Genomic DNA, 14,235 nt, shown 5'->3' on the forward strand with positions numbered 1-14,235 from the left:
GTGGTTAGGAAACACCGGGCAAATCAGTTTACATGCGACAATGCTACATTTTCACCTTACACTAATTATATAAATCTTAGAGAATCAGCTAAGTATGAATATTCAGCAGTTTTGCCAGAAAAATTCAGGTGTGTATCATTATCATTTTAGTTCTGTGAATTGTATAAGGTTGCCTAGGTCATCATCGGTCATCGCCAGGCAGCTCATGAGCTCAATGGCGGACACATTGTAATCATAACGCATTTAGGCGTTGCATGCCCACCGAGGATAAAAATGAAACATTGTTGTACACAACAATTACTGATGTTTTGCCTGGAGTAAGAAAAACAATAACGGTTTGGAAATTAAAATAATTGGCTCTATTTTAGTTATGACTTTGTTTGAAAGATTATGTGGTATCTTATTCAGCAGAAAAGACACATTTTTCGATGTGTGTTTGTAAAAGAATCTGTTTCAGGTTTCAGCAGAATTCCAAAAAATTATTTTGACAAAATTACTTCCTATAAAAATAAAAATTTTGGTTGAGTAAATTCGGCAAACAAAATTTTTAGTACGTACATAACTATTTCTAGTGATGGGACGATACCAGGTTTTGAAGCGAGTACTGATACCGAGTCTGAGTACCACATGCATATACCTTCGATACCAAGTACTTATGTGTAGTGTTGTACTTAGGCCTTCGGTACTCGCATGTTGGTATCAAAAACTGAGATAAATTTATTTCGATACCAAGTACGAGTATTGATACCACTGAAATCAATCGATACCATCGATACTGAGTACCGGGTACCCGTCCCATCACTAAGTATTTCACACACTTTTTAGGTATATATATTAAATAAAACCTCTTGTTGCTTTTCTTTAAAAAGATATGGAGTTGAATGCTTGTTCTAAACTTTCATTTCTTTCCAGTCGCATACAGGTTTTTAACATTTTCTGACAATTAGTGTGTAAATACTAAAAAATGGAAGAAAAAGTAAATATTTCAAGCAAATTGGAAGTTGAACAAGTGAAAGATGGCAACTCAAAGACTTGTTGTACATTTATAATGCACAATGAAGATCACACACTTGGAAATGCCCTGCGATATATCATTGCCAAAAACCCAGATGTGGAGTTCTGTGGCTATTCTATCCCCCATCCAGCAGAAAACAAGATAAACTTTCGAATTCAAACCAGAGGTGCAGCAGTGACTGAAGTTTTACGCAAGGGACTTGAAGATTTGCACAGCGTGTGTCAACATGTTTTGACAACATTTGAGAGTGCTGTTGAAGATTACAAACACAACACGGACCAGAATGTTGCATCTTAATTGCTACGAACTTTAGCCTGTCATTTATTATTTTTGTTCATGAAATATGGTCTTGAATTATGTCTCTTACCGAATCTGTTGTACAGTAAACCTTGGTTAATTCAGGCCCATTTGGATCAAAAAAATTGTCTGGATTAGACAAAGACCCGGATTAACTGATGTGGATTAGTTAAAGCCTTGTCACATCCAAAATTATTTTTCCCTTAAGTTTTGTTTGAATTTGGTGAAGATCGAGAATAACTAAATCCAGTTTAATGTATTTCAATCATAGTCCTATAGAAACTGCCAATTTGTGCATATTATGACAGACGAATGTGGTTAGTTGCATAACAAAGTTTTCAACCTATCGCAGGTTATGTAGTTAGGCAGACATTTTCCTAACAGGCGATAGGCTGCAGTTTTAAGGAGTTTAGCCAGTATGCAACTAGCCAGATTCATCTACATTTTTGGGTGTGTTTTGACATGACATTGTGTCTGACTTTTTGTTTTATGTTTGGCACACTTTCTGCCAATTTGTAATCCAAAGGACCTTTTTCACACACTGAAATTGCAATTTGTTCCTTTTTTGCTTTCAGCAGGGTTTAGCCCAAGTGCTAGGTTTTTGCTAACACAAAGTAATTATGATTGTTCACAAAAGGAAGTCTCAAAATTTTGGTGCTATCTTCAAGAATGGCAAGCTTGAGGGCAAGAGCTGGAGTGACATAGTTTCTCAATGGAAGGATGTTGAACTCTCCAGGGATCGTGTTGATAACCCAGTCTCTTCTGCTTATCAGATCAACTTGCAAGCTGTTACCGGTCTTCTCCAGCTGGTAAGCTTACTGATAGTTTTATTTAATGACTCCAAAATCCAGCTCTTTCCAGATATGCTTTGTTGGGGACAAATATGTTTTTTAGGGATTTCATTAACAGTTGAAATAGTTCTACCATAAACAGATGTGAAGCGAATCACTATGTTAAATGTATGGTTAAAGTTAGACATAAAATCTGGTCAATAGGCACGTGATGTGAAATGAGATAAGAGGTACTTCTCCACAGTTTTAATTTGGGAACAACAAACATGCGAGGACCCCATTTCTGAAACTACAACCTGTGATACAACCATTGATAGAAAAGGTTGCAAAACTTTGCTTTAAAAGCTTGGTGTGGTTAGCGCCATTACCGATATTGCATAAATTTGTTTATCATTTGGTTTTAGTGAAACATGGCTTGCCCCAGGGTTTTTTTAAGGTTTGGTTTGGGTGACCGCTAAGAAGTTTTAAGAGACCGCAAGTGTTTCATTTAAATACCAAAAAATAGCTATATTTGCTAAAACGAATTATATAAAATAATTTTGGGAAACCGCTGGAGAAATTTGGGGGACCGTTTCGGTCACCTTAAAAAAAACACTGGCTTGCCCCATCCCTAATTTTTATTATAATTACTATATCAATTGTAATTATACTATATAATTGTGTACCATGTAAAAATACTTGAAGAGTGGCTGACACTAAGTATATATTAGTTACATCATTTATTTACGAAATCAGAAGGCATTGCCAGTTTCCATCTAAATGAAAAGAACAATAAAAAGAAACATAAAAGCCATAAGGGTAATTACACATTGGGCTGTTATAGTTGCCACAAAGGATCATTAACATCAGACATATCTTTGTATGTAACCTGGGCCACTCTGCAAATGACAAAAATGCTCCTTAAAGTTAACAACACACTACCTCAGGACAGTGTCAATAATAAATCTTTTGATATTTGCCAAAGGAACAGATTACAGCAAATTTATTTCAGTTTAGAGCAGTCTTGAAGTACCCATAAAAAAGGACAGCAGATAGAAAAAAGGCTGAATGGACTCTCACATGTACTTGGGGGCAGGAATACTAAAGAAATGTTCATAGCACCTGTTATTGATCCCAAAGCAGCTTAAGCAGTTTTCAATTTAGCTGAATGGTGCTGAAGTCTGTGCTGAGTATAGTTAGTTTTAATAACATGCATACAGTTGGTCATGGCGAACAGAACAGTGTCCTTCAATTTAAAGGCAAATAAAGAGTTTTTTCACTCTAGTTGTACTGGTAAAGACTCAGAAATTGATGTGGCAATAACGAAGACAAAAACAGTCAAAAATGATAGGGCCACAAATATGAATACGGAGAAAAAAACTGTTGGCACAAATACTGAGACCAACAACAGAAGAAACCAAATAAAAGGGGCAGCTGCCAAGTGGAGAAAGCCTGCATTGAGTGCACATTTTTTAAGAAAACAAGGGTGTCATGGACTGTGGGCATTTCGCTTATCAAAGTTTGCTGATATTAGTGTGACTTGTGGCTTTCAACTGCATTTAATTTCTGCCAGCTGCCTAAATAAGGTTTGTTAATGTTAGGAGTTTTTTTGCGTGTGGTGAACTGGTGGGATATGGTTGGTAGTGTTTTGGGTTTGTTACATCATGTTATGCAACCAAACCAATAAAATGACACTTAGTCAAATAGCAGTGTGTCTAAAATTAAGTGATTTACAATTGTGCCACAAAATATTTATATCACGTTAAGGTTTTAAAAGTGAAAAACTGGTGTGCATTACAATGCTAGAACCTTAATTTTTAATTATAAATTCTTTTATTTTTGCAAAACTTTTTTTTTAGCTAGCAAAGCCACCAAAATAGTACATATAGCCAACACGCTATAAATGTTTGAAAAATGACTTCCATATGAAGGCTAATATTATTTTTGCCTGAATAAGTCAAGTGTATTTAAAGTGTCACTTCAAATTAACCCAAGATAATACACAAGTGCTTTTATAAATATAACCTACAAAGGATGTGTTTTAAGTATTTGTGGGAACTTTTTATTTAAAAAAAAATGTATTTTTTTTATGTTTAGAATGTCCTTGATGTTTACAATGCGACCTACCAAGCAAGAATCAGCATGTTCGATGTTTTGTATCATCGGTTCGTGGGCACAACATGGTGCAGCAAAGAGGTTTCCATCGGCAATCAACAATCTACTGTCACTTTTAACCAAGTAATCATTGCCAACTTTTTTATTCATCTTAATTTCTTAACTTTAAATTACACCGGACATGTTTTTTTTTTTCAAGCAGATTTTGTATTTGCTGTGATATTTTTGCAATAATGATTCTGTCAATGAAAATTCGGCTTTTGTGTGAAGATTTTTGTAATGTAACCAATGTTAAAACACAACAAACATTTGCTGATTGTTTTTTATTTTTTGCTCACTGAACTTGAAACAAAAGCCTGGCCTAGAAAATGTATGTTCCGAATAATTGCAAAATCTTCTTAATTATAGGAAAATAATTGGTGAGTGTAGTTGCTATACAGCAATTTTTATCTGCTTTTTTTACCTAATGAATGGCATACGCCAGGGGTCACCAAACTATGGCCCGCAACGACATATTTTGGTTTGTAAAGTCGTATTGATAACTTTGTAACGTTTAAAAATTGATCTGCTCCTTACTAAACTTGTCCTGTCACGATATTTAGAATTAATATTACCTAGTTTCATAGGATTGAAACGCCCAGGATGGATCCAAAGCCAGTTTGTTACGTCATAGACAAGACTACAAGTGTTAATTGTGCGCAAACAATTGCCTTTTTTGTTACCTGTGCCGTAATACACAAGCATTGCTCGTAAAATGAGACTAACTATCCAGTTTAACAGTCGCATCACAAGATTTTAAATGGGATTGTAGAAAGACCATATCTTGGCGCCCCTATAAAAATCGCCTTGTGGGCTAAGTTTGGAAAGACGGTGCTAGGGCATGTAAAGTATGCGGCCTTTGCAAACCATTATTAAACTTATCTGGCCCACAGTGAAAAAAGTTTGGTGACCCCTGGCATACGCAGTTAACCTGGATCATAGTAACTTTAATGTGTTTTATATAAATATACACAACTAAAATACATTTTTCTAATAATAGGCTACAGTTTGGGATTAAACATGCAAAAAAAGGTCTGCAGCTGATTTATGTATTTATGACTTTTTATTCAATGAATTTGTTATCAACAGACAGCATATTTTCACACACCAATTGTCGACTCAAACATGATATTTGCAATTGAATTTTTTGTTAACCAAACTCCTAAAGATCCTCTCCCCGGTGACAATGTTGCTGTTACCAAGCAACGGTCACTAGGCTGGACAGTCCTCCGTCCATTCACAGTTGGTTCTCAACTAAAGTCCTCAGCGGAGTCAGATCAGGCACCAAAAAAGTATGTTTTTGATTTTTGTTTACTTTTTTGAAGTAGTTTTGTGCCTTTTAGCCATATTTTGGAGCTGGTATACTGTGAGTTTGTAACAAAGGTTTTTGATATTAAAGAATGCATGACAATTTTATGGCATTAAAGTTGTGACTATAACAAGAGCAAAGATACTTTGAATTTTCTGCTAATGTTCTACTCAAAACACATGTTGTACAGCCTGGTGGGTACCTCTTGCCACATGCAACGTAAAAAGTAACATTGCACCTAACTCTTAGTAACAAATTCCTTTAGTTACCTTTGATTGTTGTGGACAGAATACCATTTATTTCAAAGCTTTAACATAAAATTAAAGTAAAAAATTCAGTAAACTTTACTTGAAATACTGTCATACAATTGTTTAAAGGTTAGATGTCTTCAAAGGCTCCCCTAGAGCCCTACTGTACATGGAAGATCCTATTGAAAGTAAGTTTTTTATTTATTTATTTATTCAGTAACAGACAACATATTGACATTTTGTTCTATCAAATAAAAAATAAACTGTACTACATCAGTGTTCCTCAACCCAGGTGCACAGATGCAGATCAGTGAGAGTTTTTGTGAGTCTTTTACCGCATGACATACAAAAATGTCTTCAAACACCATATATTCAGTGGTGGGATTCACATTTTTTGTCAGCCGGTTCTAGCACGAAAGTCATATTGTTCTGTTACAAAAAGTCCATTGACAGTAACCCGTAATACTAACCGGATCGCTGATCTCATAAAATTTTGTGAAACGGTTCTGTAGAACCAGTGCGAACCGGCTGAATCCCACCACTGCATATAGTACTTGCCATTAAAAGTTTAATGCGATCATTGGTTTTTGCTAAGGCGAAAATAGTCTGCTACCCAAAAATGTCGAGAACACTGCTTTACATGTATTTTTTCAGTAGTATAAACCAAAGCTTGTTTAGTTACCTGGGCATTTATCACAAGGGTGTCCTTGCCTGCTTGCAAGATTGAAGGTTGTTTGATGAATAAATGGGTAATTTGGGGGGCTGGAATAGGTGAAAATCTAGGCAGTCAGAACATATACTGTGTTAATAAAAATTTGGTTGTATTACCTCTTAAGGTGACATGAAAATCAATTTGATAAAATGTTAGAGTAATATTGACTACTTTTAACATAAAAAAGTTTGTAAACTATTGCCAGTGTAATCAAAATCAACAAGCTGTGAAGGGGGTAGTTCAGATTTTTAAAAAAATCTGACCTAATTGTTGTACAAAAAATAACATAGCTTTTTCTGTTTGTTTTTTAGGTAACCCAAACTTGAAACCTGTCCCAGGATGTCAGTTGACTTTTACATTAAGTCGACATCAAGAATTGAGCACAGCTCTCAATTTGTTGCCTGAAAACAGCTTAGTTTCAGCTGAACAACGCGTTCCGGGTTTAAGCGAAACAGCAATAAAAACTCCACAAGGTTTGAACTTTAATTTTGCTAAATTTTTTTTAGGTATTGTTTCATGAAATATGGTTTGTCAAGTATACATATTTTGTATAATAGTTGTACTGGTGAAAAACTGTGTGTTTGTGAACACTGTACAATAACTTATCCAGTTAATTGCATTCGGATCATAAAGCAGTAACTTATTACATGTTAGGAAAACTGGCTGTCTAAAATGCTTGGCAAATTTATCTTAAGCATAAGTTTGTATTCTGTAGCCTGCGGATCAAATTCTGACCAGATTAACGCTTCTTGTGCTAGTTTTTTTACTGAACAATATCTTTGCAATCACTTCCAAATTTTACTAGTAGCTGTTAGCTCAATAGAAACATGTGTGGTATAAAACAAAGTGAAGACATAAACTTGTTATTATGGTGTTTAAACGTACCACCCGCTGTCAATGTTTGGTAATCGCTTTTAGCCCATCAGGGTTAAAGGTTGCACACTCCTGAAATATTTTTTGTCTTGACTTTGTGTTTTATTGTATCATCAGGAAAGGACTTCTACATCAAGCCAAAACCATTGATACCTCATATCGGCTACATCGATAAACTTTCAGTCGATCTTGGTGTAACTGTTGATAAGTTTGAGGAGGAGTTATGTATAAAAGTGAATCAGGATCGATTGAAGAGAGACAGCATCACTGATGATGGAAAGAAAGTTACTGTGACCGAAAGACGACTAATGGTAAATGTTTTAATAATATCATAATACGCCAGGCCCATTGAACAGTGAATATTTATGTATGCCATTGTAGCTGGTCTGCATGGACGCTTCACGGCTGATCCCAGTATGAATGTATTAATCTTAGCTAATCTTTGATTGAGCTGGCAATCTACTGCCCTACTATGAAGCTGACATGTGCAGCTTACACGGCAGGCAACGGTGATTAAATTTTGACGTTCGATGGGCTCACCACTGAGTGTGTGTAGCTCAGTTGGTAGAGTGTGAGTCCTGGAAATACTAATGTCAAGATTGTTAAGTTATTTTATTATCTTATTCAAATAGAATCCATAAACAAGTTATTAATAAACATAAATATGAAACATACACAAGTGATTCACATAAGCTGCTCACACAAGTCAACACAAGAACTACTAAACTAAACATGCTGAGGGTGAGGTCAAACAAGTTGCCACATGTACAAAATCACTCAAGCATTGAAATCAGTCATGCATAAATAAACCAAATAAATAAATTTAATTGGGAAATAAAGTTAACAAACTCATTATGTTATTTTTCTTTTTTTATTTGTCCATCATCCAAAACTACTGACAAAGCTAACGAAGATGCAGTTTTCTTTGTCAAGCAATCTGCCAGTTGTTTTTCTGAAGACACCCATGATATGATAACATTGTGTTGTTCCATCATTTCCTTAACAGATCCAATATCTACCCGGAGCCTTTTATCTGACACACTTTTGCAGGAGTGCAAAGCAGCACATAATGAACAGCTATCTGTAAAAGCTTCAATAGGTAATCCTGGCAGTTTGTGACTACCAAACAAGACTTCATTCCATAAAGTGGTCAGAAAGAAAGCCGTTTCAAGGCCATCAGACATGGCTAATGTTTCAGCAGCTAGAGTGCTTCTTACAACTCTTCGAATTCTTTTTGATTGCCAACTTAAAAGATTGCACTGTCCTTTCTGTCCCATAAGAAACACCAAATAGGCACCTTGACTACCTCCATCTAACAGATTTGCAAAGGCCGCATCAGTATACACAACCACTTTTAGTTTAGAATTGTCACCAAGGTTTGAATATTTTAAAGTAACATGATCCGACTGAGCCTTTCGAATAATTTTATTGCAAGCAATTAAATCTCCAACAACAGCACTTTTGTAATGAGTTGCTGCAACACAAACATCAAAACTGAGATCTGGTCTGGTTTGAGTTGCAATCCAAAGTAGTTGTCCAATCTTAGATCGCAAAGTTTCTTTTTCCTCTGGTGTTAGTTCATCATCAGGATGTTTCTTACGGAACAGAGGGATTGCAATTTCCTGCAAATTTTTAACATAGCCGGATTGACTTACAGAAACACTGTCTTGACTCTGATCTACTTCAAGACCTATATACTTGAAATACTTTTGCTGTTCTTTGCCAACACAAAATGTTCTTCTTATTTCTTTGACTATAGTGTGCTCAAAATCATTGGAACCAGCCCATAAGAAATCATCCACATAAACAGAAATGTATCCATGAAGTACATTACCATCATGCCAATAAAATATTGCTCTGTCAAGTATACTGATTTTAGCACCATGATCAAGCATAAATTGTTTAACTCTTCTGTACCAAGATTTTGATGCATCTACTAAACCATAAACACACTTTTCAAGCTTCCAGATGACATCCTTAGAACAATTTGCTTCTCTTGGAGGCTTGACATAAATATTTCTGTCCAAAGTTTCACCTTGTAAAAAAGCTGTTTTGATATCAATCGACTTCAGTTCCCATTTCTGTTGTTTGGCAATGCTCAGAAGAACTCTTAGCCCATCTTTTGAACAAGTTGGTGATTCTCTATCTAAAGTGTCTCGATCAGTCTCCTCGAATCCCCTGGCAACAAGTCTAGCCTTTGCTTTTACTCCTTGTTCATGTTCTTTGGTAGTGCAAACCCAGCGTACAGAGATACACTTTTGATTTTTGTAAGGTACAGTTTTATACACACCATTTCTCTTCCAGCTTTTTAGTTCTTCTTCCTTTGCAACTTGAAAAGAAACATCTGTATGGTAAACTTCATCAATAATATCAACATTTTCTGGCAAAACACACAAGTCCTCTACATTATCAAAATTAACCCATGCCATTTTGCCTTTAAGGTCATCAGGAGTGACATATTCCACGTTAAATGAATTTTTAAACTTTCCAGTTGCCTTACCAGCTCTACTCAACACTTTAGCAGTGCAACATGTGCCTTTATCATTTAAAAACTGAACTGTTTTGTGCAAAACATTTTTTTCTTTAACTAACAATCCAGTTGATTCTGAAGTATGAGCCTGTGTGAGATTAGATACTTCATCATCACTTGAATCTTCGTTGTCGCCATGTATGCAATTAGAAGACGGACTGGGGATTGTGGGTTCATGTTGTATATCAGATTGATGATTCACTGGCGTGTTATGTGTTGCTTGCACACGACAAACATGAGCTTTAATAAACTGCCCACCATGCCTGATAAACACGACAGCCCCATCTTGACCTAACACTTTGCCCGGGCCCCTCCATTTTGCTTGATCGTCACGTTTGTAATACACTTGATCACCAATGTTGAAAATCTGTCCCGTTTGACGTGTTTGTTTACGCAATGCACGTCTAATTTTTTCTGAGGTTTGAGAGGTTACAAATGCTTTTCTTGCTGTATGTAATGCCGCCATGTGTGATTCCACTGTTCCATAGCCATCCTCTAGTGCTGAAAGACTGTCTGTTAAAATGGAAGGAAGGTGCGGATTTCTTCCAAACACAATTTGGTTAGGACTAAATCCATTATTGTTAATCATGGAGTTTTTAGCAGATAATGACCAGGTCAAACATGTGTCCCAATCACATGCTGATTCCATTTTTACTTTTTGCAGAATATTTGTTAGTATCATATTGTGTCTTTCGCAGACACCATTACTCCATGGAGAGTAGGCAGGAGTAGTTTTCACTGCAATTCCAAATTTTGCACACATGTCCCTAAATTCTTGATTATCAAATTCTCTTCCATTATCACTTAAGACATGCTTTGGTGCACCAAAAATGCTAATCCAGTATTTTAAAAAGTTTTTTACAATCACTGAAGAAGACTTGCTTTTAATTATAACAGCACAACTGAATCTTGAAAACAAATCTATCATATGATAATACCATAAGCCTGGTTCAATTTCGTGTAAATCCATTGCCACGGTTTCATTCACATCACTTGCCCATGGAAGCGAAACAACAGGTCTCGCAACAGGACGTTTATGTATGGCACATACTTCACAACTTTGGACCACATCACTAATTACAGTGGCATAATCCTTTTTCCATGCATTAGCATTTTTTAACAGCTTTAACAAATTTTCCTCCGAAGCATGACCAAACTGCACATGTAATTTCTTCAAGGCTTTTACAACTTCATCTTGAGATAAAGTGTCAGACAATAGCACATCATCACTTAAATTGACATTATTACACCGTGGTAATATTTCTATGCAATAATGACCGCTACTGGTCAAATGAACTTTGACAGGCTTCCCAAACATCTTAACTTTGTCCTGTGACAAGTCAAGCTGTGTTGATGCCTTTTTTAATGATGCCTTGCTCAACAAAAGTGGAATCTGTGATGCCACAATACACACTTTAATAGATAGCTTTTTACCAGCAATGAAAGCAGGAATAACAGCCTCTTTTGATGAAATCACCTTTTCTCCATCTCCGAATTTGAATACTGATCGCTTTTTACAAACTTTCACTTTTCCTTTCAAATTAGCTGCAAGATTGCTACAGTAGGAGTTAAACCATGTTTCTCCACACACAGTTCTGGTACAAGCTGTGTCCAATATCGCAGAATGTGAAGATTCAATTACAAAAATTTCATTGGAAGACAGGTTAGTAGCCAAGGTTAACTCAACCTCTTCACATTGATCCATATCTGCAGTAACAGCTTCTGCTACTTCTCCTACACAACGTGCATTGTTCCTGTGTGGACACTCAGGTGCCCAATGCATGGTAGATTCACAAATCCTACATCTTGTAGGTCGACCAGTTTTATCTGGAGGGTTTTGTTTAAAGCTTCCCTTGTTTATTCTTTTTTTCGCATACCTAGAACTACCAACATATGATTCTTCCTGAACATTGTTCAAAGGCTTAGGACTTTGAAAAATTCTTTTTAGAGCAGATTTCATTGTCTCGTATTTCAAGTCGCTTGCAACTGTTAAGGCCAGCTGCCGCTCATTTGGGCCAAGATTTGCCCCATCTAGTAGCCTAAAAGCTAATATTGTATTAGGCAACTTCATATCATGAAGTGCAAGCTTATGATTTAAATGTTCGAACTCCAAAACGTAGTCATTCATTGACATAAGTTCTTGTTTTGAAACTTGGGTGAAGTTTGTATAGGCAGTATATGCCTCATCAACTTTTTCGGTTTTAAAAGCAGTATCCATATGGGCAAACAAACGCAGCATTCCATTGTCATGGTGCAAATGTTCAGTACTTAATTCTGAAACAGCTCTCTCTGCTTTCGTATTACCCTCAAATGCTTCTAGTACAACAACAATTGCCTGTTCTTTTTTGGGAACTGGCGTGACCAATTGCCACATTTCCACCTTATTCTTCCAAAATGAATAAGGAGTGCCATCACAAAACTTGGGAGGCACCTTTTTAACCATCCTCTTGCTACCAATGTTAAGTTATTTTATTATCTTATTCAAATAGAATCCATAAACAAGTTATTAATAAACATAAATATGAAACATACACAAGTAATTCACATAAGCTGCTCACACAAGTCAACACAAGAACTACTAAACTAAACATGCTGAGGGTGAGGTCAAACAAGTTGCCACATGTACAAAATCACTCAAGCATTGAAATCAGTCATGCATAAATAAACCAAATAAATAAATTTAATTGGGAAATAAAGTTAACAAAGATGATTTCTTCTAGCTTGTACTTTACTTGATGGGAATACTTGGGAGACCGTCATGAATCGGTATAATCCCTACAATGGACCTGGAGTCATATGATGTTTAAAATGCCTTTCTCTGTAACATATTTTTTACCCATTAATTGCATGCTTTGATGTATCAAAGATAATATCAACTGTCACTGTTTGTATGCTATTGTTCATAGGTTGGTGTTCACAATGGATTTTGTTATGTGCAAAAACCCCAATACGTACATCTCGAGCCTGAAGCAGTAGTCGGTCATGGAAGGACACAGAGTTTTGGAAGAGGAAAGCGTAAAGATGTTTCAATCATAAGGTACGCTGGAAGTGCACAAACTTAGACTTTTCATGTCTCTACTTACTGTATTGTTTTTGTCCTTATCTTTTTTTTGTCTAATCATTAGACAGACTGTAACACATTACATTTAACAGAATTTGATGCATTGCAAGAATATTGCTAGCAAGAAGCAACGCAAATTTAGAAAACTGTATTTCTTACTTTTTCCTTATTTGTCTTTCCAAACAACATAAAAACACAGAATAAGTCATTACATTTGCCAGAAGAGCTCTACAAACTTGATATTATGCCTGGCAGCAATTGCTTGTATATAAGTCATAAGAGACGCAATTAAAAATAGTCTAAAAAGGTGTTTTTTTTTGAAGTATTGAAAATAATTTATGTGAAAAGCAATGGAATAGGATGTAGTATATCTAAATTGCAACTATATAGGAAAACCAGCTTTACTAATTATTTTGCATTGAATAAGACAACATTTTGTTGCAGTACAAGTCCAAGCAGCCGATTAGTTTTGCGGAGTCGACTACAGCTGAATGAGATGATTCCTGACCCCCGTGTTGCCATAGTGATGCAGTTAGAGTACGTTCTTGCAGTTCCACCAAATGATCAGCGCTTGATTAAAGGTACTGTCTAAAGGAGGGGTCCGCAAATACTTTTTGGCGCGACCCTAAAAAATTGCTCTAAATTCTCGCGACCCAAGCATTTTAGCATGTACGTTTGTGGAAAATACTAATCAACTAAATATCAATATTAAGACTGCTATTATGCTATTGTCAGTTGCTATTTTCACATAAAACAGTAGGTAAACGAACGTATTTATTCTAACAAATGAGAACTGTGGGCTCTGTGTTGAGAACACAGCTAATCAGAAAACGCATGCTTGCATAGGTGCGCTTAACTTTTTACATTGTTACATATACATTATGTCATAGTTACGTAGTCATATGGGACGATTATATTCATGTAGATGCGATGCTTATATTCATGGGACATTTAAAATATTTCGCGACCCAGAATGCAAGGTCTCGAGACCCAAATTTGGGTCGCGACCCACTATTTGCGGACCCCTGGTCTGAAGTTTTAATTAAACATTTTAAGTAGACAGCAAAATACAAGGACATTGCCTATAAAAATTTAACACATTTTTTTGTGTTTCCCTTTTTTTGCTGAAGGGGTGAAGTTTTTACTACTATTGTTCTATTCAGCCATGAATCCTTTTTTTGATGAAATTGCCATATTCTTGAAAAATTCTCAAACAAATTAATGGTTTTGGTTTTTAAATCCACTTTAGAACTTAGTTATGGACCC

General features: G+C 35.8%; 2 protein-coding genes across 2 annotated transcripts in view; both read left to right on the top strand.

Moving 5' to 3' along the window:
• Positions 1 to 893: 893 nt before the first annotated feature.
• LOC145227703 (DNA-directed RNA polymerases I and III subunit RPAC2-like) lies at positions 894 to 1,887 on the top strand. The gene has a single exon (XM_080092592.1). It carries the CDS (start codon positions 965 to 967, stop codon positions 1,310 to 1,312), a length of 348 nt encoding a protein of 115 aa, XP_079948718.1. The 5' UTR covers positions 894 to 964; the 3' UTR covers positions 1,313 to 1,887.
• Positions 1,888 to 1,890: 3 nt separating this feature from the next.
• LOC145227701 (nephrocystin-4-like) overlaps positions 1,891 to 14,235 on the top strand; it is a 31,008-nt gene continuing 18,663 nt past the window's right edge. Inside the window, exons 1-8 of the mRNA XM_080092590.1 lie at positions 1,891 to 2,121; positions 4,180 to 4,320; positions 5,326 to 5,528; positions 5,923 to 5,981; positions 6,817 to 6,978; positions 7,496 to 7,689; positions 12,815 to 12,945; positions 13,414 to 13,550. Coding sequence (XP_079948716.1) covers positions 1,933 to 2,121; positions 4,180 to 4,320; positions 5,326 to 5,528; positions 5,923 to 5,981; positions 6,817 to 6,978; positions 7,496 to 7,689; positions 12,815 to 12,945; positions 13,414 to 13,550 — 1,216 coding nt within the window. The 5' untranslated portion in view covers positions 1,891 to 1,932. The remainder of the gene's footprint in view (positions 2,122 to 4,179; positions 4,321 to 5,325; positions 5,529 to 5,922; positions 5,982 to 6,816; positions 6,979 to 7,495; positions 7,690 to 12,814; positions 12,946 to 13,413; positions 13,551 to 14,235) is intronic.

This window comes from Phallusia mammillata, chromosome 5 (genome assembly GCF_965637545.1).
Source record: "Phallusia mammillata chromosome 5, kaPhaMamm4.hap1.1, whole genome shotgun sequence".
Classification (NCBI taxonomy): domain Eukaryota; kingdom Metazoa; phylum Chordata; class Ascidiacea; order Phlebobranchia; family Ascidiidae; genus Phallusia; species Phallusia mammillata.